General features: G+C 40.8%; 1 protein-coding gene and 1 non-coding gene across 4 annotated transcripts in view; both read left to right on the top strand.

Annotated features, from left to right (window-relative positions):
• The window catches only part of ARFGEF2 (ADP ribosylation factor guanine nucleotide exchange factor 2), a 99,631-nt gene extending 80,194 nt beyond the window's left edge, over positions 1-19,437 (top strand). For 2 of the 3 annotated variants that reach the window (XM_004282882.4, XM_033411208.2), the window contains 9 exons: positions 1,601-1,736; positions 2,590-2,728; positions 2,837-2,891; positions 4,073-4,187; positions 7,343-7,473; positions 11,265-11,433; positions 13,056-13,194; positions 15,065-15,182; positions 15,738-19,437. In XM_004282882.4, coding sequence (XP_004282930.1) covers positions 1,601-1,736; positions 2,590-2,728; positions 2,837-2,891; positions 4,073-4,187; positions 7,343-7,473; positions 11,265-11,433; positions 13,056-13,194; positions 15,065-15,182; positions 15,738-15,914 — 1,179 coding nt within the window. In that variant the 3' untranslated portion in view covers positions 15,915-19,437. Of the gene's footprint in view, positions 1-1,600; positions 1,737-2,589; positions 2,729-2,836; positions 2,892-4,072; positions 4,188-7,342; positions 7,474-11,264; positions 11,434-13,055; positions 13,195-15,064; positions 15,183-15,737 lie in introns of those variants that run through there. The other variant, XR_004478675.2, reaches the window with a different exon arrangement.
• TRNAR-UCU (transfer RNA arginine (anticodon UCU)) lies at positions 12,285-12,357 on the top strand. The gene has a single exon. It is a non-coding gene; the product is annotated as a tRNA-Arg (tRNA).
• Positions 19,438-25,435: the final 5,998 nt, after the last annotated feature.

Here is a 25,435-nt window from a genome sequence, read left to right as displayed (position 1 = left end):
ATAAATTGCAGATGATTTTGCCCACTTGGTTTTCTTTTTTGTTTTGGAAAATTTTAGCTTTTAAGTAACCCAATCTATTAGTTTTTTACTTTATAGTTTCCACTTTAGAAATCATGCTTAGCAACCTTTTCCTTAATTTATAAATATCTCTATATATTTCCTTTGGTAATTTCATGACATTTTTTTTATTTTCAGCTTTCTGAGATATAATTGGCATAAAGCACTGTATAAGTTTGAGGGGTACAGCAAAATGACTCAATTTACATGTATTGTGAAATGATTACCACAGTCAGTTGAGTTAACATCCATTATCCCATGTAGATAGAAAGGAAAAGAGAAAAAAACTTTTCTTTTTCCTTGTGATAAGAACGTTTAGGATCTACTCTCCTAGCAACTCTCAGTTATACCAACACTCAGGCAGTGTTAACTATAGTCATCATGTTATACATTACATCCCTGGGGCTTATTTATCTTATTACTGGAAGTTGGACCTTTTAACCCCCTTCATCCAATTCCCCTATCCTCATCCCGAACCACAAATCTGATCTTTTTTTCTGAGTTTGGTTTTGGGTGTTTTTTGTTTTTTGTTCTTTGGGTTTTGGGGGTTATTTTTAGATTCCACATATAAGTGAGATCATACAGTCTTTGTCTTTGACTTATTTCACTTAGTGTAATGCCCTCGAGTTCCATCCATGTTATTGCAAATGGCAGGACTTTCTTTTTTATGGCTGAATAGTATTCCATTATGTGTATATATATCACATTTTCTATATCCGTTCATCTGTCGATGGACACTTAGGTTGTTGCCATGTCTCAGCTATTGTAAATAATGATGCTGCGAACAGGAGGTTGCATATATTTCTTCAACATAGTGTTTTTGTTTCCTTTAGGCATATACCCAGAAGTAGAATTTGCTGGATCATATGGTAGTTCTATTTTTAATATTTTGAGGGACCTCCATATTGTTTTCCACAGTGGCTGCACCAATTTACATTCCCACCAACAGTGCACAAGGGTTCCCTTTTCTCCACATTCTCCCCAGCATTTGTTATCTCTTGTCTTTTTGATGATGATCATTCTAATAGGCATGAGGTGATATCTCACTGTGGTTTTGATTTGCATTTCTCTGATAATTAGTGATTTTGAGCACCTTGTCTGTTGGCCATTTGTATGTCTTCTTTGGAAAAATGTCTATCTAACATCATTTTCAGTATTTAAACTTTTGGTGTAAGGTGTGAATATTTAGCATAATAAAAATTTTTTGGAAGTATCACTGAATGACTTAATATTCTGTCATATGGATGTACTCAATTTAATTGCCACATTACTGAGCATTAGTTTATGTCTGTGTTTACAGTATATAAATACCAGTGTTGGTAAACATCTTTATTCATAAACCTTCAGCCACAGATCTTTGATTATTTCTTCAGGGTCCATTACTGGAAGTAATGTTATCGCATCAGTGGATGTGAACATTATAAGACAGTTGCTACCTAGTGCTGAATTGCTTTTCAGAACATTTTGCCAATGATATGTGAGAATGCCCATCTCACCGCAGGGAGAGTGGCTTTTAAACACTATCTTTTAATTGTTTTTCCAGAAATCTGAGTGGATGACAACAACTTGCAATCATGCACTTTATGCGATTTGTGACGTATTTACCCAGTTCTATGAAGCTTTGAATGAAGTTCTTCTCTCTGATGTATTTGCACAGTTGCAGTGGTGTGTAAAACAAGGTACTCTTTATGTGGTTAGGCATCATTTTTCTTGACGTAGTCCTTAACGAGAGATTAATTTTTTCAGTATATAAAAGCATGGATGTAATGCCAAGGAGCACAATGTATAATTTAATTGGTGAAAATGTGTATTTTTAAAATTTAATTAGAAAATAAAAACAGTCTCTCCACCAAGTCAGTTTATAAAGCATTTCTTTTAAGGTGGGATATAGTAAATTTTAAATCTCAAAAGATGTACCTTTGTATATTACTATTCTTTCTACTTTTGTGTATGTTTGAACTTTTCTAAAATAAAATGTTTTTTAAATGTACTGTGAGAATCAAGATCAACAGCTTCATCAATGGACGTTTTTGGTTTTGAGTACTTACGTGTTTATTTTAGTATGTATTACGAAAAATACCCGCGTAGCACATTAGACCTGGATCCCATAGATAAATGTGGCTTAGGACAAGGCGTAATTTAGCTAAGTTTTTCCAAGAGTACTCAGTTTTCAAGTAACTGATAAAATAGTTAATAAACAGCAAAAATTGGAAATGTAATGTTTGAGTGACTACGTTTTCAGAAACACTGGTCTAATATTTTCTGTCTTACTTTACCATTTCTCGAACAAGGAGCCAGTTAGTTAAGTAGCAAAATGTTGACCTTCTTCCATCCCTAGCAATATAACATGATAAATAATTCTGCCTCTTTATAGCCTACTTAAAATTTTACCGTCCGTACCAATGCTTCATTAATTAGAAGCCAACCAGCCCAAACAGTTGCATTGTCTCTACTTCACCATAGGACGTATCAGCAATCAGGTTGGAATCAAAACAGCATTTGAAGTTTAATGATAGATGTTTTGTTTTGCAGATAATGAGCAATTGGCTCGATCAGGTACAAATTGCTTAGAAAACTTAGTAATATCCAATGGAGAGAAATTCAGTTCTGACGTCTGGGACAAAACATGCAATTGTATGTTGGATATTTTCAAAACAACCATCCCACATGTGTAAGTGTTAATGTGATTACTACTGTTTATTTCTACTTTCAGTGGTTATTTTAAAGCTCCGGGTTGCCCTTCATATTGATTGATTTCCTTCTCTTGCATTCTCTTTAGTTTGCTGACATGGAGACCTGTAGGAATGGAGGAAGATCCATCAGAAAAACATTTGGTAGGATTTTTTTTTCAGTTGTCTTTTCTCTGATCACATATTATAGTAAAAAATTAAGCAGCCCAAAGGTTTGTGCTTTTCTGATGGGAAGTGAGTAGAAAAGGTTATAAGAGCTAAACACTATGTATGTTCGTTAAAATATTTTTTAGAAAGTACAGAAAAGTATTAAGGAAATAAGTCACTTCACTCAATAAAAACCACAAAACACTTCTAGTTTTCTTATTTATGTGACTGAGCACACACAACCCACATGCTTGCAATTTGGGCTCACTTTGTACATAATGTGTTACTTAACACCACTGTGGGCATTTTTCCATGTTCCTTTTTTTGGGGGGCCCTCTGCGTGGCATGTGGGAACTTAGTTCCCTGACCAGGGTTTGAACCCACGCCCACTGCATTGGAAGTGTGGCATCTTTACCACTGGACCCCCAGAGAAGTCCCTCCATATTCTTAAATATTCTCTGAGAACAGCTTCTTCAGTGGCTGCACATTATTGTAATTTATTTAACGAATTTTCCCTTGTTGGACACTCTCGTCAGTTCTGGTGTTTCACTGTTACAAAGATTGCTTTGGTGTCATTATCCTTATTTATTGCCCTCCTACGTAAGGAGCACTTTCCTCTCCACCAATGAAATAGTAGTTTTTATTTTTTGTGTAAGGCCCCATAAAAGAGTTCTAATTCAAGTGTCACTTTAAAATACTTTGGTTTACAAGGGGGTTTGTCTAATTAGCTTCTATTTCCAAGTACCTATAAAGCCATTAGATTTTAAAAGGCATTTGGGATATAGCAACTTAAAAATGAAGCACATTATATAAACATTCTCTGTTTTTTAACTTTCTACTGTCAACTTAAAAAAAAAAAAAAAGCCTAGCTACCCTGCTCGTTTATTTTTGAACTTGAGCTTATTAAAAATTTATCACACTCATCATGAACTCATAGTACGTAGGGAAATGCCGTCTAAGTTGGAATCAGAAAGTGTGAAATTTTAATGGGAGGGAGAAGTAAGTGAAATTTGTAATCTTTCCTATGCAGCCTCTGAGAAGTGCTACTGCTATACTTCAAGCTGAGCAAGACACAGATTCAAGTTGGGCCAGCAGTGTTAAAACAGGCTCATCTCTGCCCAGGTACTGAATTGTGGACCGAGAAATGAACGTTGTGTTTCTCTCCGGTTTACTTCTAGGATGTGGATCTGGACCGCCAGTCTTTAAGCAGCATAGATAAAAATGCCTCTGAGAGAGGCCAGAGCCAACTCTCTAACCCGACCGATGACAGCTGGAAAGCTAGACCGTATGCAAGTAAGGCCACTTTCTTTATTGTTTTTGTATTTATTTATTTATTTATTTTAAATAGGTAACATGTTTACATGATTCAGATATTCAGAAGGTGCAGAACGGTAAACAGGATATAAGCCTTTCTTCACCCCTGGGCCTCAGTCTGCCCTTCCCTCATGGCAGCCAGTGTCACCAGTTTCTTATATACCTTTCTAGAGACGTTTTGCTCATATGCAAGCAAATGCATATTCACATACACAAGCATACAATATGTATCTACGCTTATATATGAATTCTCCACTCCTTTTTATACAAATCATAGAATACTGTGCATTATTCTTTTTTCACTTAATATAGCTTATAGATCATTCAAAAGCAGTACCTAAAGTGCTTTCACGCTCTTTTGTACTATTGTGTACATTGCCCCAGGTTGTAGATGTGCTATTATTTGCTTAATTCGGTTCCTACCTGGACGTTTCTGTTATTCCCAGTCTTTTCTGTTATAAACAGTACTGCATTGAATCACCTAATACATGTGTTATTTGTGAGTTTATCTGTATGGTAAATTCCCAGAAAAAAAGATTGCTAGGTTAAAAGAGAAAGTGCATTTGCTATTTTGATAGATAATTCCACACTGCTGCCTATTAAGGTTGTACTTATTTACGTGATCTCTGGGGATACGTAGGTGATATTTGGTATCTTTTGAGTAGGTTTTTTTTTTTTTTTTTTTTTTTTTTCTTTTGAGTAGTTTTAATTTGCAGTTTTCTAATTATGAGTGAAATTGAGCAGTTTTGCATGTGTTTAAGAACAATTTCTATGAGCTATGTATTCATAATCTTTGTTCATTTTGTATTGATTGTTGTCTTTTTATTGGTTTGGGTGGGGGGGACTCTTTATGTCTTAGATATCCCTTTTCTGGATATGAGTTTCAAATTACTTTTACTAATTTCTCTCTTAATGTTGCTTATGGTGTGTTTCCCTGTCTGTCATTTAAACAAATAGGTTTCAGAGTTGCTCTCAGCCAGGCACAGCACTGTGTGTCCCATGTGTGTGCTCTCATGTGATCCTTATGCTTGCCCTTTGAGGCGGTACTGTTTTACATTTGAGTGAACTGGGCCTTAGATGACATGACTTGCCAATATGTAGTAGAGTTGGGATTCAGACCCTTTTGGCTGACTGAGAAATTGGAACTTCTCAGGTATTAGTCTGCTCTTCTTAAAGTTGTGGTTCCCATTATTTTTCTTCATAGCAGTTTCAGCCTCTTCTCAACATGCCAGTTTGTAGGTGTTCACACTGACATCAAACTTCTGAAGCAGCACATTAGACAAAGCCCCGTGTGGTCACTGTTATCTTTTGAAGGCACAAAAAATATGGAATCCATTCAGGAGGTGCCATGTTGGAGACTGACGGGCTGCTCCTCTGTGTCTGCAGCATAGCCAGTGTCTCTCCAGTGTCCAGGGAGAGAAGCTGTTTCCTCATCAGCCCCAGATAAAGGGGTTGGCTTGTGTGGGAGGGGCAAGTGGACATTTCTTTAAATGGAACCACTGAGTGCAGCAAGATGTTTATGCTCTAAGAGGTGCCTGGGGCTTGAGACCCCTGCCATTCCTCCAAGGAACAGTGCTTTGTTTCTCCCAGGCTCCCATCTCAGCCTCCCTTCTGGGCATGAGCTCAGTGAATAGAGCAGCAGGCAGAATCTCTTACACCACTTGTATTGTTTTTTTTCTTTTTCTTTTTGGTCCAAGATGGTGTCATTGAATTGGCATATGTTAAATGTAAATCTGTTGCAATTCCACTCTATACTTTTTCAATTAAAACTAATTCTGGGGACTTCCTGGTGATCCAATGGTTAAGACTCTAACTGTCCACTGCAGGGGCCATGGGTTCAGCCCCTGGTCGGGGAACTAAGATCCCACATGCCCTACGGTGTGGCCAAAAAAAAAAAAAACTAATTCTGCATGGAGAATTTTTTTTTTTTTTTTTTTTTTTTTTTGCGATAAGCAGGCCTCTCACGTTGCAGAGCACAGGCTCTGGACGCACAGACTCAGCGGCCATGGCTCACGGGCCCAGCCGCTCCGCGGCATGTGGGATCCTCCCAGACCGGGGCACGAACCCGTGTTCCCTGCACTGGCAAGCGGACTCCCAACCACTGCGCCACCAGGGAAGCCCCTGCATGGAGAATTTTTATATGCATATATATAATTTCACAGTCGCTTTCAAAAGCTTGAAGATGACCCAACTCCTTGTTTTTATTTAATGTTTATTTAATATTTTCAACATTCTGATTCTTTAACAAGTTGAAAAGGAAGCTCTACTTTTACTGTAGTCAAATCAGCCAACTTTGTAAGTGCCAGACATGGGCTGTCCCTGAGCCCAGGGATTGAGAAGATGAGACATTAGTCAGAGTCTAATCAGTAGGCAGAAACCACACTGATAATTTGAACAGGGAAAATTCTACATAAAGAATTGTTAAAAAAAAAATGAAAATAAAAAAATAAATTTAAAAAAATTAAAAAAAAAAAAGAATTGGTAACTAGTCAAAGAGGGCTAACCACTGAAAGAAGTAGGAGAAGACTGAGGGATATGGAAGCAGAAAATGTGGGAAGCAGCTACTACTTCCAGGGCAGACAGAAAGTGATCCAGGAACTAAGAGCTTAAATAAGCCACACCCTCCTCCCCCTCCCCCCCACCCCACCCCTCAAGACTGAGATTCAGCCCTTTGGAGAGTCGGCTCCCGGCTACCACAGGAACCTGTAGCCTCCTGTGGATAGAACACAGTCCAGAGCTGGTCTGTAGGAGTGACCCTTCAGGCAGCAGAAAAACGTGCCAGAAGACATGGGACCTGCATCGCTGACTCCCTCCCCGTCTTCAGGTCTTTGCTCAGGGAGCTCATTTTCAGAGAGAACCTTTCCTGACCAGCTTGTTTAAACTTGCATCCCCACCTTGACACCATCCCTACCATATCCCCATCCCTGCCTGATGTCCTCATTGTTTAACGTACTACATCTTAACTTAAGTAGGTTGTTTACTGTCTGTCTCTGCCACGGGAGCAGGGATTTTTGTCCAGCTTATTCACTGTTTATGCCACAGCATCAAGAACCATGCCTGGCACATAGTCAGAGCTCAGTGAATTCAGTACTGGCTGAATCATTATTAGGGTTAATCTTTATCATCTAATATAGATCAGAAACTGTTTGCCAGCCTCCTCATCAAGTGCGTGGTCCAGTTGGAATTGATACAGACCATTGACAACATCGTGTTCTACCCTGCAACGAGCAAAAAGGAAGATGCAGAGCACATGGTTGCTGCCCAGGTGAGAGTGGCCTGAAGAAGGGCATCTGACGGGAGGTTGTTCAGATGCAGTGGTGTGCTGGAGCCTGGTGAGACTGGCTTGCAAGAGCCCAGCATGCTCATTCCTCCCAGGCCCACATTCAGTGACAGGGTACTAGTAACTTAAAATTGGCCACGATGGGAGTATTTACACCACTGAAATCACCGAACGCTAAAAATCAGGCATTTTCTCCCCCCACCCTCACCGAGAGCCAGTTTACCAGCATACTACTACTCAGACTGCACCCCCCACCTTGGTGCTTCAAAAAAAATGTGTTATTAATCACAGGGACTATTCCTTATAATTGATACACAGTTTAACCATGAATCACTGGGAGGGAAAATATGTGGATAAAGGTACCAATTTTTCCTTCAGGAAGTGCACTTTTTTGTTTTCTATGTGCAACCTTTTATATATACGGTTTGCTTGGAAACAGAATTTGGTGTCCAAAAGTTGGACAGTAACCTTACACCATGGGTTGCAAACTTAAGTGCTTCAGGGGCTGGGAGATGCTGTGAGTGCGGGTGGCAGGCTGGGTGGAACAATGGGAACCACCGAGCTTGAGGCCCGCCAGAGCCCAGCCACCTCCAGCTCCAGGGGCAAGTTGCTGTCAGGTAGGTCAAGCTGGGATGGTCTTCCAGTTTTTCAAGAGGAGTCAGAAATCAAGATTTTTCTCATATAGGGCATCTCTTGTTTATTAAATACTATAATTATTGATCAACAAAAATACATCTGTTGGCCAGATCCAGCACAAAGGCTGTCCTTATTTGGTTTTTGGTTTTATTTTTTAAGTATACAACTCAGTGGCTTTAGTATATTCACAGAGTTGTGCAAATATCCCCACTGTCTAATTCCAGAATATTTTTTTAACATCTTTATTAGAGTATAATTGCTTTACATTGTTGTGTCAGTTGCTGCTGTATAACAAAATGAATCAGCTGTACGTATACACATATACGTATATCCCCATATCCCCTCCCTCTTGCGTCTCCCTCCCACCCTCCTATCCCACCCCTCTAGGTGGTCAGAAAGCACTGAGCTGATTTTCCTTTGCTATGCGGCTGATTCCCACTAGCTATCTATTTTACATTTGGTAGTGTAGATATGTCCATGCCACTCTCTCACTTCGTCTCAGCTTACCCTTCCCCCTCCCCATGTCCTCAAGTCCATTCTCTATGTCTGCACCAGAATTTTTTTACAACTGCAAAAGGGAACGCCCTAAACATCAGTGTCACTCCCCACTCCCTCCTTGCCCCAGCCCTAGCAACCATTAATCTATTTTCTGTCTCTATGGATTTGTCTGATTCCGGATATTTCATATTACTGGAATCATATAATATGTGAGCTTTTGTGCCTGGCCTCTTAGCATAATGTTTTCCAGGTTCATCCGTATTGTGGCATGTATCAGTACTTCATTTTTATATATGGCTGAATAATATTCCATTGTATGGCTGTACCACATTTTGTCTATCCATTCATCAGTTGATGGACATTTAGGTTGTGTCCATTGTCTGGCTATTATGAATAACGCTGCAGTGAACATTTTTATACAAATTTTAATGTGCACATAAGTTTTTAATTCTCTTGAGTATATACCTAAGAGTGGAATTGCTGGGTCATATGGTAACTCAGTGTTTACCTTTTTTGAGGAATTGCCAGACTGTTTTCGAGAGCAGCTAGACTATTTTACGTTCCCATCAGCAATGTATGAAGGTTCCAATTTCTTCACATCCTCACCAGTGGTTGTTATTGTCTTTTTTTTTTAATTATTATAACCATCCCAGTGTGTGTGAAGTAATATCTCTTTGTGGTTTTGATTTCCATTTTCTAATGACTAATGATGTAGAGCATCTTTTGTGCTTGTTGGCCATTTGTATATCTTTGGAGAAATGTCTATTCAAATCCTTTGCCCAGTTTTAAGTTGGGTTCTTTCTATCTTTCTATCATTGAATTGTAAGAGTTTTTTATTTTTTGTGGTACGCGGGCCTCTCACTCCCGTGGCCTCTCCCGCCGTGGAGCGCAGGCTCCGGATGCGCAGGCTCAGCGGCCATGGCTCATGGGCCCAGCCGCTCCGCGGCATGTGGGATCCTCCCAGACCGGGGCACGAACCTGTGTCCCCTGCATCGGCAGGCGGACTCTCAACCACTGCGCCACCAGGGAAGCCCAAGAGTTTTTATATATTCTAGTTATTAGTCTCTTATCAGATAGATGTATGATTTGACCTATTTTCTCCCATTTTGTACATTGTCTTTTCAATTTCTTGATGGTGTCCTTTGAAGCACAAAAGTTTTTAATTTTGATAAAGTCCAAGTTACTATTTTTTCTTTAGTTACTTGTACTTTTAAAGTTATTTCTAAGAAAGCATTGCCTAATTCAAGGTCACAAAGATTTAGACCTACATTTTCTTTTAAGAGTTTCATAATTTTAGCTCTTATTATTTAGATCTTTGATCCATTTTTGAGTTTGTTTATGTATATGATGGGAGATAGGGGGTCTCCCTTCATTCTTTTGCATGTAGATGTTTAATTATCCCAGCACCATTTGATGTAAAGACTGTTTTTTCCCCACTGAATTGTTCTGATAGCCATGTTGCAAATCTCTTGACCATAAATATGAGGATTTATTTCTGGATTCTCAGTACTGTTCCACTGATCTATATGTCTCTCTTTATGCCAGTACCACACTGTCTTCATTACTGTAGTTTTGTAGTAAGTTCTGAAATAGGGAAGTATGAGTCTTCCAACTTTGTGCTTCTTTTTTCAAGTCTATTTTGGCTATTCCATGTCATTTACATCTCCATATGAATTTTAGGATCAGCTTGTCAGTTCCTGCAAAGATGTCAGTTGGAATTTTGATAAGGATTACATTGAATTTATAGATCAATTTGGGGAGTATTGCAAACTGTGCCCTTTTGTAACCTCTGGCTTCTAGGGAGGGTTGTGGTCTATTCCTAGAGGGCTCAACAAATATAAAATCCTTAATTATGGGGGCTTCCCTGGTGGCGCAGTGGTTGAGAGTCCGCCTGCCGATGCAGGGGACGCGGGTTCGTGCCCCAGTCCGGGAGGATCCCACATGCCGCGGAGCGGCTGGGCCCGTGAGCCATGGCCGCTGAGCCTGCGCGTCCGGAGCCTGTGCTCCGCAACGGGAGAGGCCACAAGAGTGAGAGGCCCGCGTACCGCAAAAAAAAAAATCCTTAATTATATCTAATAATCCCTAATTATTTTAGGCAACATGTTCAATAAAAATTTCTAGCATTCCATACCTATTTCTATGGTTTTTCCCTTCACATTTGAAAACACAGTTGTCAATCTTATTAAAGTTAATTAATCACCTGATGAGGCTAAAGATGCCACTTGGGCTTTGCTTAACAATTTCTTTCTTTCAGTGAGTATGTTTTGAGACTCACACCTTCTATCACGTGCACTACAGTTTGATTTTCTCATTTTCCAATTTCTTTATAAAATAAAAAGAGGACAGTGCAATCCTGTAGTGAAATAATTGGAGAAGTACAAACTCCTGTTCATGCAATGAAGGCAGTACTGACAAAACTGAAACTCTGGCCAGCAAAGCCTGCCGTCATGCAAGAGCTCAGCATATTCTTTCACCAGCCAGTGAGCAGAGTCTAAATGGAAAACATTTCCGGGTATTGAGGACTGAAGTGTACCTTATAGAGAGGAGGACTTCTGGAGAGTTATGATGATCTCTGTCTAATACCACAGTGTCCAAAACCATTCCATCTTCTTTACTTAGCTCTCTTATCCTCCCCTCTCTAGCAAGACACGCTGGATGCAGATATCCATATAGAGACAGAGGACCAGGGCATGTATAAGTGCATGTCTTCCCAGCACCTCTTCAAGCTCTTAGACTGCTTGCAGGAGTCCCATTCATTCTCAAAGGCCTTCAACTCCAACTACGAGCAACGGACTGTCCTATGGCGAGCAGGTAAGGGAGGAAGCACAGCAGATGAGACAGGTGGTCACACTGGTCACTGTCCTAAAACATTAAAGCCTTTGGAAAATTCCTGGCATGGTACACACAGCTGGAATAACTTACCAGATATTTCATGCTTGAGGGAGAGAGAAGGGAAATTTCATCCTAGTACCAGGAATATTGTCTGGCACACGGGAGACTCTCAGTAAGTATTTGATGGAAAAATGAATTGGGAGAGTTTAATTGATCTAGCAAGGGCAAGAAATTTTACATTAGGTTAAGATTGTACAGTTAGGGACTTCCCTGGTGGTCCAGTGGCTAAGCCTCCGCACTCCCAATGCAGGGGGCCCCGGTTCAATCCCTGGTTGGGGAACTAGATCCCACATGCATGCCGCAACTAAGAGTCTGCATGCCACAACTAAGAAGCCCGCATGCCACAACTAAAAGATTCCACATGCCTCAACTAAGACCCGGCGCAGCCTAAATAAATGTATGTAAAATTAAGTATGATGATGTAAAAAGTGTGGTCATCTAGGAGCAACAAAAGCATTCATACATTTTTTTGAGGCTTTTAGGGGTTTTCTCTCCCACCTGTACAAATAAATATGTAAGTCCTGGAAGTGAGTGATATGTGTGTGTGTGTAGACACACATGTATGTGCAGGGGTGATGGTAGGAGTCTCATTTTGTGAACTGTGTACAAAAGTGATACTTTATATAATTCTTGTATTGTTACCAATTACTTGAATTTTCCACCCAAATGCCTGTTTTAATCCATAATTTTAAAATGTCATTTTTCTCTATATCTTTAAACTATCTAGGTATTTTATGTCTTTGCCTATAATAAGATTTTGCTTAGGGACTTCCCTGGTGGTCCAGTGGTTAGGACTCTGCACTTCTGCTGCAGGGGGCACAGGCTCGATCCCTGGTCAGGGAACTAAGATCCCACATGCTGCGTGGCACGGCCAAAAAAAAAAAAAAAAAGATTTTGCTTATAAGAGTGGTTTACACATCTCTGTGGCAGATTGGTATTGCTTTGTTTAAGAAAACTGTTCTTCAGGGATGAGATACAGAGGAGAGGATACTTATGGAAGATTGTTCTGGCTGATGTGTGTGGGATGGATTGGCAGAGGGAGAAGAGATGACAGAGACGCACTGAGGAGCTATTTCAGGAGCTGCTGTGCAGTTTTCATCTAGGGCAGTGGTCCTTATTTTCAAATGATAAAATGCTCTAATGGAGGGTCTAATTTGGAAGGCTAGAAAAATAAAATAATTATCATGTTGGTTCTCAAAACAAAAACAAAACGTGTTCTTATATGTGGTTTGTGAAAAAAATCTAGCAAGTCAGAGACATTCTAGAATTCTTAAAAGCTGTTACACTTGAGAAGATGAAATGAATGGCTTCACCAGCCAGTGAGCAGAGTCTAAATGGAGAACAACTCAGGGTGTTGAGCAAAGTGTGTCTTGTGGGGAGGATGAGATGTCAGGGCTGCCTCGTCTGGTATCACAATTGAGCCGTATTAAAAATGTGAGATCTTTCGGTATTTCCTAAAGTAACTCAATTAGTTTCCCACGTGATTTCTCAGCATTACCCTGGAAGTGTGCACTATTTATACGACTATATCTGATCTCCAGGTTTTAAGGGCAAGTCTAAACCCAACCTTCTAAAACAAGAAACCAGCAGCCTGGCCTGTTGTTTGAGGATCCTGTTTCGAATGTATGTCGATGAGAACCGCAGGGATTCCTGGGAAGAAATACAGCAGCGACTTTTAACGTAAGAATGATTTCTGATTAAATTTCTTACCTGTAATACACAGATGCTTCATAACAATACTGTGATTTGAAAAGAGTAGGAGAAAAATACCTATATGCTGACACCCTCACCAACTGTTTTCCTTTTTGTTTTTTCATCCTATCTGGTTCTTCTATTTCACTTTTCTTAATGCCCTGAAGAGGGCAGGGCCTCATTTCTTCCATTCAACGTTGTTTAAAGCACAGAAACATAGGCAGGGAAAAGTGCTCTGAGCTCAGAGTCATCCAGCCTGGATTGAAGTCCTGACTGGGTCCTCTTTAGAGCACTGTCAGCTCTAACATCCCACCATTCCTTCTTCCCCAGAGGAACATATTAGAATCGTGTGGGTACCAGGATGTACTTACTTTGTGTGGAAATGCAGCAGTGGGCCGGCAGTGGATGGCATTGAGAGAGCCCCCTGCAAAGAACTAGATCTTTGCCACCCAGTGTCTTGGGCAACTGTGAGCAAGATGCTGTGTCTAAGCCCCCTTTCGCTCCTTTAAGATTTGAAAACATTAACATGCAGTGCTGGCAAACACGAGATAAAGACACTCACTCTCCAATTTCTGGAAATCAGGGGGCATTTTATATATATCAAGAGCTTTAAAGGGTTCAGTCTCTTTCTTTGACTCAGTAATCCACTGTTAGGGAATCAGCATTCCCACACAGAACATTCATTGCAGACTTACTTATAAAGAGAAAACACTTAAAGCAGCTCAGCTGTGGAATGGATAACTGCATTGTGGTATATCCTATGATAGAATATTATGCAGCCTTTAAAAATGAAGTTTTGGGGAGTTGCCTGGTGGCCTAGTGGTTAGGATTCCGGGCTTTCACTGCCGTGGCCCAGGTTCAATCCCTGGTCAGGGAACTGAGTTCCCACAAGCTGCACAGCGTGGCCCCCAAAAAATAAAACTTTTTTTAAAATGAAGTTTTTTAAAAATAATTTTCCTTGATGTGGGAACATGCTCATAATACAAGTTTCACCACAAAAAAGCAGGATGTAAAACCATATATACTTGTGGTTTTTCAGTAATGTTTTTTAAAAATCACAGACAAAAAAACTGGAATATTTCCTATTCCAGAATATTGTTATGTGTCTCTTAGGATGACGGAATTATGGGAATTTTTTTCTCTTCTATAATTTTTTGCACTTTTCAGTCGTCTTGCAATGAGAATATATGACAAGTCATAAACTGAAAAATGAATTAATTAAAGAGGACATCAGCAGCTCATTTCAATTTACATCAAGCCCAAAAGAGAACTACCTACATAGTCTCATAAAGTTTCTCTAAAGGAGATACATAAATGTTTTTAGCACAACATGTTTTAAAAATAGCCGTCGTGTGCGATGTGGGAAAAGAAAGACAGTTCATGGTTAACTGTGGGTAACAGGCTCTTGTGCTGATTGTGCTGCAAACCCTGATTGAGCCACGTGCCAGGCCTGCACTGGACTAACGTTTAATGTACTTGCTTCATTTCATCTTCACAGCAGCCCCTTGAGTTTGGTACAGTTATTTATTCCCATTTTACAGCTGAGCAAACTGAGGCTCAGGATTTGTTCAAGATGGCACAGCCAGAGCAGGTGTTCACTAAATACTCATTGCAAGAATAAAGAGTGCTTGGGACTTCCCTGACGGTCCAGTGGTTAAGACTCCATGCTTCCAGCATGGGCCATGGGATCAGTCCCTGGTTGGGGAACTAAGATCCCACATGCTGCACAGCGCAGCCAAAAGATTTTTTAAAAATAAATGAATAATAAAAGAATAAAGAGTTCTTCACTCTAGTGAAATGTGAGATATTCCTCTTTTATTTGACATCGGCCCCCGCAACCCCCCTCTGATTCTTCTAGTGTGTGCAGCGAGGCGCTGGCCTATTTCATCACGGTGAACTCTGAAAGCCATCGGGAGGCGTGGACAAGTCTCCTGTTGTTACTTCTAACAAAAACCCTCAAAATAAACGATGAAAAGGTATAAACAAGTAATGTCTTCACAGGGATTTGGGTTGGCTTTTCATTGAGACTTTGAAGTAACTACTTTCCTCATTCTTCCAAGGATGGTTACGTAACTAGCACCATTCTAGATGCATCAGAGAGAAGTTAATTAATTACAAACAATGGGCGCCTGGGGTTATTGGGGCTTTTTCTCTCAAAGAGCCTCAGCGGAGAAAGGCTGAAGTTGAAGCCAGGCAGGTTGCTGTTAAACAGCTACCGTGATTTTCAGTGTGGCTTTGTTGGAAGGGAGGGTTGAGATTGTGAAACACTGGTTTAGAACTGGAGACTTGATTTACTAAAATGAAAGTTGACTTTGGTAGCAAGGTTGTCCCCAAATAGTTTGTGTTAGGAGTTAAATATAATTAAAAGAAGTTTTAATTTACAAACTTTTTGCACTTACTTTCTAATAACCAGAAAAAACACCAATATTATTTGCAAGAAGTTCCAGGGTGAGATGAATACTTTTGAAAAACTAGTGCCAAAAAATAGTTCCATGTCTAATTTTCTCTCTCTCTGTTTCTCCCACCTCAAGTTTAAAGCACATGCTTCAATGTACTACCCCTACTTGTGTGAAATTATGCAGTTTGACCTGATTCCTGAGCTCCGAGCAGTTCTGCGGAAGTTCTTCCTAAGGATAGGTGTTGTGTATAAGATATGGATTCCAGAAGAGCCATCCCAGGTACCAGGGACCCCATCACCAGTATGGTAGCCCTGGCCCCTCCGGGCCACTGCTGCAGCTCTGCAGCACTGTCACCTCGCCGCCTCTGCCTGGCACATCTCGGGAAGGGTCAGACCGTAGAAAGTCGGCATCCTGGAGCTCAGCGTGGCCTGGATAAAGATGGTTCCATCAGAGTCCCCGACTGAGGCGTTGTGGTGTTTCCCTAAACAGTTGCGCACCCAGTTAACACAGTAGGTGGGGAGTCTGTCTCATCTCTGTCATTCCACTTTACCAGTTGAACTGCCTGTCACATCTGTCATTGCACCTGCCGTCATTCTCAAGCAAAGTCCCACGATTGGCTGTAGACGTTCTGTCAGAGGAAGTCGCTCTCCTTGAAGATACTGAGCATAGCTGTATAGGTTCGTGATTATTAGAGAGTATGTTAATAAAATTTCTTGTAACGGCTAAGTGCCACCTAAAATATGCTGGGATCTTTTGTTGTTTGAGTGTGCTAGAGAAGTTTGAGTGTTTTTGTCAGTTGTGAGTCAACTGTAGTTATATTAGTTTGGGGAAAGGTAGGGGGAAAAGGGTTGGGTATTTTGGTTTTTTCTGTTTCGTTTGTTAATGTCTGGGTGATTTTTAAAGCATTTGACAAAAAAGATATTACTGAGGATTTGATTGAAGGCAGAGTTTAGTAATTAAGTTAGAATTAAGAGCTTGCAAGTTTTAAAAAACAAATGTAGTGCCTCCTGGCTCTCCCTGTTTTAGTAACTGGGGGAGAAAAAGTCTATAGGAAAAAGTCAACAATTGAATGAAGATGATTAGTCTTCAATGAAGTAAGTATTTGTGGAGGGGTATTAAAATTTCCAGAATACATTGTCCATCTAATATATGAAGCAGTAACAAAGTGAAGTAGTAATTTAAGAGAATTAATTTATACCTGAGTAACCCTTTCCTTTGTACCTCGGGATAGTGAGTGTACCAGTGACTAGTGTCCCTGCTTGGGCACAGTCCCCACGCAAGGTCCCTCCAGAGAGAGGGGCTGGGGGCTCTGCGTGAGAAGGGTGGCTCCTGTGAGCCTCCCCCAGCCATGTGTCATGGGTTGAACCCGAGCAGACCTGTGCTGTTGTGGGCCAGCACAGCTGACCATGACCTTGGCAGGAGATGGCCTGTGTTCAGTGGTTCCATTAATTTGAACCAAGGAGCTGAATTCTTTGGAAGGGTTAGATTCTGGGGTCCCTATCACGTTAATGACGGTGCAATACTCTCAGCTGCAGGAGAACTGAATTCTGGTGCAGCTTGTGTAAAAGCTGGCGGTCTAGGAATACCGCCCGAAGCCTGCAAGCAGTAGATTTGGGAGCTGAATTTTATTCTGAGTCAGTGAGAAAGAACACAGGCTTCATCTCTGGCCTCTCATCCCCTGCTCACCGAGAGCAGCACTCAGCGTTAGAAGCGTTGCCGAGTTATTAACGCGTGGAGACTGCTCCCTACGCCCTGTAGTCCTGTAAATTGGGTTGTATTGATGTCAACTCTGGTGCCTTAGAAGTTAGTAAGTTGGGAACCTATCTAAACAATCGGATAGTTTTTCTTTAGAGAGAAGGATTTCTGGTGCTTTTGTTTACTAAGAGACCGATTTCTTACATTTTTTGTGTTCTAACGGCCTTGAGCAATGTTTGGTTTTGGCCAACTGTAGTACTCTGTCTACTTTCTTCTTTCCTCAAAAGTGTTTTAATTTCTCTACCAAAGAAAAAAAAGAGCAGGTTTAGGTTTTTACATTATTTACATACATGAGAGAAGAGGGGCTACGGAATTTAGCAGGAAAGGACCTGCTAAATATTTTACTGTGAATGGAAAAGGTTAGCATGTTTGACATCCTGGTCCTGGAATCCGTTACATCTTTACCCTGAAGCATGGACCCCACACGCTGAGACGTCCTCACTGGTACTGTGGTGGTCATAGCCTTCGCAAGTCAGCCGTCTCCATTGACATTTGCACTAAAGGTATAAATGTGGAGCATGCGGGTTTGTTCATACTTACATTTTCTGTCCAGCTGCGTCCCTAGGTGGAGATTTTTCCTTTCCTTTTGAGGTTCTCATGTGACGTTTTCTTCACCGAATGTGACTGCAAGACTTCGCCCGTGTGTTCCTGCCTTCTCTTTCATTTTTGCCCCCTCTCGCAGAGTAGGAAATGTGTAAGCACGTTTTGTCACTTCCCGAAACATTCAGGTTTGAATTTCTTTTCAGCTGTGTTTTTTAAAAGATTCTATATTCTGAATAAGGCATTTGAATTGTACCAGCATAGACCTTTTAGAGACTGGATGTAAAACCATTTAGGGTGATTTTTCTTGTCGGTACAGAGGAAATCCCTTACTTCAGTAGTAAGTCATTCAACCTAAGTTCTCTTTTGTGATGAATCTATTCTAGCTCACGGTGAACGTGGCTTGTGCCACTCACACACCAGTGAAAGGGGTGTGGTGACCCTGCAGCACTGGGCCAGGGGCCATTCATTCACAGGGTTATGGAGAAGAGCGACACATTTCCAAGGCCTTATTTCTTTCTCAGCATGCTTTAAGTGTTGATTTTTTGTGCTGAGTCTCTGGAGAAGTTTTCGTTTGTTACAGCACTGCTGCTTTGAGCAGTTTTGTTTTTCTTTGTTGTCCTTTAGGGAGATCAACAGCTTTGGCATCTTAACAACAAACGGTGGATGGGAAATTTTATTTCTAATATGCATCTTTACACCTCAAATACACCTTTTCCCTGTTACTCCTCACATACAAGCAAAGAACACACATAGTGGAAATTGTATAATAATATCTGGAAACAACATTTTCCTCTGAGAGGTGACTTTTGTACAAAATGCAAAAAAAAAAAAAAACCCCTAAACTTTCTTGTCATTCTTTTGTGATTATGGCTATACATTTAGTAGTCTTTATAGTTATTAAAGGAACCTGCTGACAAATGCAAGTATGGCCATCTCATTCAGACGTTTGTTGTTATGATGCAAATGGGTATTGGTTTAAATAGAAGCTGGATCCTTAATACTGCATTTTCTGAATTCTGTTTTAGTATTTGTGTTAAAGTAGATATAGCTTGAACTCATATGAAATCTTGGAATTTTGCTATTGGCAGCTTTGTAGTTTGGGAAACAAAGAAACCAAAGCTGAATATTTAAAAGAATGACTATATATGGAAATCCTTGCTCTCAAAAAAAGACACTCATCAAAAGTGTAGTTTTTCTCAGTGTTCTAATTTTTAAAAAATTTTATCTGCATATTTGCATCAAATATTTCTTTATGTGCAAATGTATGTTTTACCTCCTTAAAAATGCCTAAAAGTTAGTTAATAGCTTCTTTTGTTTAATCTATACACGATGATTAAGTGCATTTAATATTGGTAATTTAATGAAAAGCATTCCTTGCCCAATGGATGTATACATTTTTGAAAGAATAAGCAGAATTATATAATACGAAATGCTATGTAAAGTTTTCTATGTAAAAATATTATGTATAATACTGTTAAAATAAATATCCCATGCTTTAATCAGGTGGTAAATCAATAAAGTTTTAAAAAGTAAAGCTGCTTTTAATGTAGTAATTAATGTATATCAAGCCATTATTTATATCAAACTTAATAATGTATATCAAGTTTTGGGTTAGTTTGTTCTTGTGGCAGGTATTGGTGGTCAAATTTGGTCTTTATGTTTAACTATTATAATTATTAATGGGAGAATATTAATTGTGGGTTTTAATTTTTTTAAGTAAAATTCCCTTCATTCACTGTCCTCCCCCCTGTGAAAGGGAAGAATATCCAGTTATGAGGTCATGAGAAGATTCTTATTTATCTCATTAATTAGTTTGACCAGTGGGTTAGTTCCCAAGAAAGACAGACATCTCCTCCTGCTGGCACTGAAGGCGAGATCGCAGAGGAAGACTCACAGGTAAGCCAAGTGGGCACTGAGCCGGACACGATTCTGAGGTTCACACGGGGAGCTGGCCTAGGAAGACAGTGAGCTCTAACCTTGCCTTTCCTGCCTCCAGGCGCAGAATCCACTCCTTCTGAAATATGTAAAGTTGTAAATCATGATTATATTTAAAATAATCCACTGCTGGGAATTCCCTGACGATCCAGTGTTTAGGACTCCACACTTCCACTGCAGGGGGCATGCATTCGATCCCTAGTAGGGGAACTAAGATCCCACGTGCCACGCGGCACGGCCAGGAAAAAAAAAAAAAAAAAAAAAATCCACTGGTGAAATTGACTAATACATGGTTGTCTTTATTAATTCACTGGTATAAAACATCTCTCTCTGGTGCCACATTTCAGGTGCTTCCAGGGAAGAACAAAGGGACAGTGCTTTCTTTTGGAAGAGTTTTCTGAAGTGTCTTTATCTCTTCAGAGCAGATAGTGCCTGAGTTTTATCTAGAGCAGTGGTTTTCAACCTGCTGTCAACCAGTGGTTTTCAGTTCTGCCCCCAGGGAACACGGGGGACACTTGGCAAGGTCTGAAGACATGTTTGGTTGTCACAACGGGGTGGGAGTGGCTGTGCTACTGGCATCTAGTGAGTAGAGGCTAACAAACAGCCCGACCCCCTGCCCCACAAGGAATAACCCAGCCCCAATGTCAGTAGTGCCAAGGTTGAAACACCCTGAACTAAAGTGACTTCTTTCTTCTGAGTAACAGGGCTCCTTCAGCATGTGTTACAGGACCTAAAAGTCCCTTTGTGGCAGATACTTTCAGCTTTCTTTGGCCTTCCTGTTAAAAAAAAAAGTCTCTTCTGCTCGCCCCTACGGAGGGCATGCTGAGGTCACTGGTTAGGGAAGGGCCAGCTCCACCTTACTTCAAGTGCTACTTATTTAAGCTTTTTTTAAAATTAATTTTTATTGGAGTATAGTTGCTTTACAATGTTCTGTTAGTTTCTACCGTACAGCAAAGTGAATCGGTCATACGTACACATATATCCACTCTTTTTTAGATTTCCTTCCCATTTAGGTTACCACAGAGCATTGAGTAGAGTTCCCTGTGCTATACAGTAGGTTCTCATTAGTTATCTGTTTTATGCATAGTAGTGTATGTGTGTCAGTCCCAATCTCCCAATTCATCCCACCCCCCCCCCCAAGCATTTTGAAAGGTAATTTTAGCATCATTCTGCATTTGTACCCTGCCAACAGACTGGAACACATTTTAGGCAAAAGTACGTTTCCTTTTTCAGAGGACCAGAGTGGTTCCCCGGAATTTTTGCAAACCTGTGTAACATGCCTGTTGTCCAGTTTAAGAAATCTAAGTTGTCCTTGGGTTAGTGATTTGTATCACATCTTAGGAGCGTCCAGCTCAGTAAATGCAGCTGCATGCCCACAGCGAGAGGAGGAGGGACAGGGACGGGGGCTCCCCAAGGCTTCCGGCAAAAACGATTTCAGTATTTTTTAAAATGCCTATTTCTAGACACAAGCCAACCTTATCTGGTACTCAACTGACGATTGAGCCTCGGAGGATAATTTTATATAATAGTCAATTTTCATCTTTCCCAGAGACTCCCAGTCTTTACATGAAGCTTGTATAGCCTTGTCTCCTTTAACCTAGTTCAGATTTGCCTTAAGAATTTATCTTGATTTATGTCCAAGAAATACCCATATGTTCTAATAAACTCCTTAGCTTGAGTGAATTTGAGCTTAAATAATGGCATATTGATTTCCTTCTCCAGAGTGCATGGGTTTCTGAGAAGAGCCAAGCACCATGCTGTAGGAGAGGCCAGTGGTCAGATCATGGAAGCTGGAAGGAAGAATTCTTTTGTTCTGTTTTTTTTCATATCTTTTTTTTTTTTTTTTGGAGTATAGTTGCTTCACAATATTGTGTTTATACTGTACAGCAAAGTGAATCAGCTATACCTACAATCCCACTACTGGGCATATACCCAGAGAAAACCATAATTCAAAAAGACACATGCACCCCAGTGTTCATTGCAGCAGCTATTTACAGTAGCCAGGATGTGGAAGCAACCTAAATGTCCATCAATAGAGGAATGGATAAAGAAGATGTGGTACATATATACAATAGAATATTACTCAGCCATAAAAAGGAACGAAATTGGGTCATTTGTAGAGACATGGATGGACCTAGAGACTGTCATATACAGAATGAAGTCAGAAAGAGAAAAACAAATATCGTATATTAATGCATATATGTGGAATCTGAAAAAATTGGCATAGACAATCTTATTTACAAAGCAGAAATAGAGACACAGATGTAGAGAACAAACATATGGATACCGAGGGGGAAAGTGGGGTGGTGGGATGAACTGGGAGATTGGAATTTACATATATACACTATTGATACTATATATAAAATAGATAACTAATGAGAACCTATTGTATAGCACAGGAACTCTACTCAGTGCTCTGTGGTGACCTAAATGAGAAGGAAATCCAAAAAAGGAAGAACTCTTTGTGTAGAAGGATTTGTGCTAACTTTCTGCCCTTTCGGGGTATTAGCACTGAGCAGGCTATCAATGTCATTCATTCATTAACATTAATGATGTTAATTAACATCATTTTTTAATTTATTTACTTATTTTTGGCTGCGTTGGGTCTCTTGCTGCGCGCGGGCTTTCTCTAGTTGCGGCGAGTGGGGGCTACTCTTCGTTGCGGTGTGCAGGCTTCTCATTGCAGTGGTTTCTCTTGTTGCGGAGCATGGGCTCTAGGTACACAGGCTTCAGTAGCTGTGGCACGCAGGTTCAGTAGTTGTGGCTCACGGGCTCTAGAGCGCAGGCTCAGTAGCTGTGGCGCACGGGCTTAGTTGCTCCGCGGCATGTGGGATCTTCCTGGACCAGGGCTCGAACCCGTGTCCCCTGCATTGGCGGGTGGATTCTTAACCACTGCGCCACCAGGGAAATCCCAACATCATTAACATTTATTGATGTTTACAGCACTCCAGACACCTTACTAAGTGCTTTGCCTACAGGAAGTCCTTTAAACCTCACCACAACCATATGATGAAGGTCGCGGCATTAGATGAAGACACTGAGGCCCAAGAGGCCCACCGAGGCGGGGAATCACACCGTTGGGAAGTGGCAGAGCTGGGATTCTGACCCAGACTCTGTCTTCAGAGTACACACACCAACCACACTGCATCTCACTGCGCCGGTTGATGTGGTGGATGAGATGGGAAACCCAGCAGGGCGTCCAGCAGAACACAGTCCTGGTCTCTGAGGAGCTGATGTTCCAAGGCCTCTGTTTGTAAGTTTAACTGCTTGGATATTACAAACACCTGAGTTAGAAACAATCATTATCAGATTTCTTACACTACCTTGGTAGGGCTATACCCTCAGAGCCTTTCCAGACTAGCACAGACATTCAGAAGTCGAGGAAAGGAACAGTGACTGGCAGAGAAGATGTAAGAGGAAGCGAGCAGATGCCGAGGTTGGGCCAGTAAGCGCTTGTGGTTTGTGCCTTCATTTTTCCACTTTAATACACACCTTAAACATCACCAATTTGTAAATGCTGAAGAGGGTGTGGAGAAAAGGGAACCCTCTTATGTTGTTGGTAGGAATGTAAATTGGTGCAGCCACTATGGAGAACAGTATGGGGGTTCCTTAAAAAACTTAAGACAGAGTTACCATGTGATCCAGCAATCCCACTCCTGGGCATATATCCAGAAAAGACAAAACCTCTAATTCAAAAAGATACATGCACCCCCAATGTTCACAGCAGCCCTATTTACAATAGCCAAGACACGGAAGCAACCTAAGTGTCTATCAACAGATGAATGGATAAAGAAGACGGGTGTGTGTGTGTGTGTGTGTGTGTGTGTGTGTGTGTGTGTGTATATATGTGTGTATATATATATATATATATATATAGGAATATTAGCCATAAAAAGGAATGAAATAATGCCATTTGCAGCAACATGGATGAACCTAGAGATTATCATACCAAGTGAAGTAAGTCACACAGAAAAAGGCAAATATCATATGATATCGCTTATATGTGGAATCTAAAAAAAATTATACAAATGAACTTATTTACAATAGAGAAATAGACTCACAAACATAGAAAACAAACTTACGGTTATCAAAGGGGAAAGGTGGGGAGGGAGGGATAATTTAGGAGTTTGGGATTAACAGATATACACTACTATATGTAAAACAGATAAACAATAAGGACCTACTGTATAACACAGGGGACTACATTCAAGATCTTGTAATAACTGATAATGGAAAAGAACGTGAAAAAGATATTTATATAGATATAGATATTTATAGATATAGATATCTGAATCACTTTGCTGTACACCTGAAACTAACAACATTGTAAATCAACTATACTCCAATTTTTTTAAAAAAGGCACGAATTCGTGACTTCTTTAGAGTCCCACACTTGCTCCTGCCTCAGGGCCTTTGCCCCTGCTGTTCCTCTGCCTGGAAGGCGCTTTCTCTAGATTGCTTCATGGCTAGTTCCTCCTCCTGGGTTCAACCGAAACACTAACTCCTTGTGCCTTCTTGGTGTCCTCCTCAGAGCTCACCACCATCTGTAATGATCTGTTTGATATGTGTCCCCCCACTGAAATGGGGGAATGGAGTGGGGACAGGAACCAGGGTTGTTTTGTTTATGACGGTCTCACCAACCAGAACACAGTACCAGGTATAAAATTCAGTGAATTTTTGGTGAAAGAATGTAGGGATTTTCAAAATGTTTTTTTAGTTCTTTTATTTATTTTTAATTTAATTTATTTATTTTTGGCTGTGTTGGGTCTTCGTTGCTGCGCGCGGGCTTTCTCTAGTTGCGGTGAGTGGGGGCTACTCTTCGTTGTGGTGCGTGGGCTTCTCATTGCAGTGGCTTGTTGCGGGTCATGGGCTCTAGGTGCACGGGCTTCAGTAGTTGTGGCACACGGGCTCAGTAGTTGTGGCTCACGGGCTCTAGAGTGCAGGCTCAGTAGATGTGGTGCACGGGCTTAGTGGCTCCACGCATGTGGGATCTTCCCAGACCAGGGCTTGAACCCGTGTCCCCTGCATTGGTAGGCAGATTAACCACTGCACCACCAGGGAAGCCCCGGGATTTTTTTTTTTTAAGTGGAAATTCTAGGGTGATCATGGGACAGTTCACAAACCCAGAGGAATTTGGTAATTTCCTGTGCTTTCTTGAGTTGCTGGCAATTCCACTCTCCATTTGCCTTGCTCAGCTTGAAGAGGAAGCTGCCACCCAAAGACCCCACTTGCCCTCTATACCTGCCATGGTGGAAATTAGCACTAGGTACCTGCTTCCCCTGAGAGCATTCAGGAAGATGCTCAGTCCTCAACTCCAAAGGTGCCCAGAGGGCTCTGGTTTGAAACTCCACACTCCCTGGATTCTTGCCGGCCTCACTTCCCCCTTCCTCTCCACCAAAGGAGGTGAGAAAGAGAACTTCATTTCTTCTGTTAGTCTTCCCTGTTGATCATTTGATATGCTCTTTGCCATTTCAGCCATTGTTCAGCCTTTTTTTTTTTTCCATTTCTGTGATAGCACCAGAGCAGTGATCAAATAGTGATCATTTACTGGATTTTTAATGTGCGAGGCATTTGTTCTGCATATATTATCCCCTTTA

Source organism: Orcinus orca, chromosome 16 (genome assembly GCF_937001465.1).
Source record: "Orcinus orca chromosome 16, mOrcOrc1.1, whole genome shotgun sequence".
NCBI lineage: Eukaryota > Metazoa > Chordata > Mammalia > Artiodactyla > Delphinidae > Orcinus > Orcinus orca.
The sequence above is the reverse complement of the archived record's forward strand: the minus strand, read 5'-3'. Positions and strand labels throughout refer to the sequence as shown.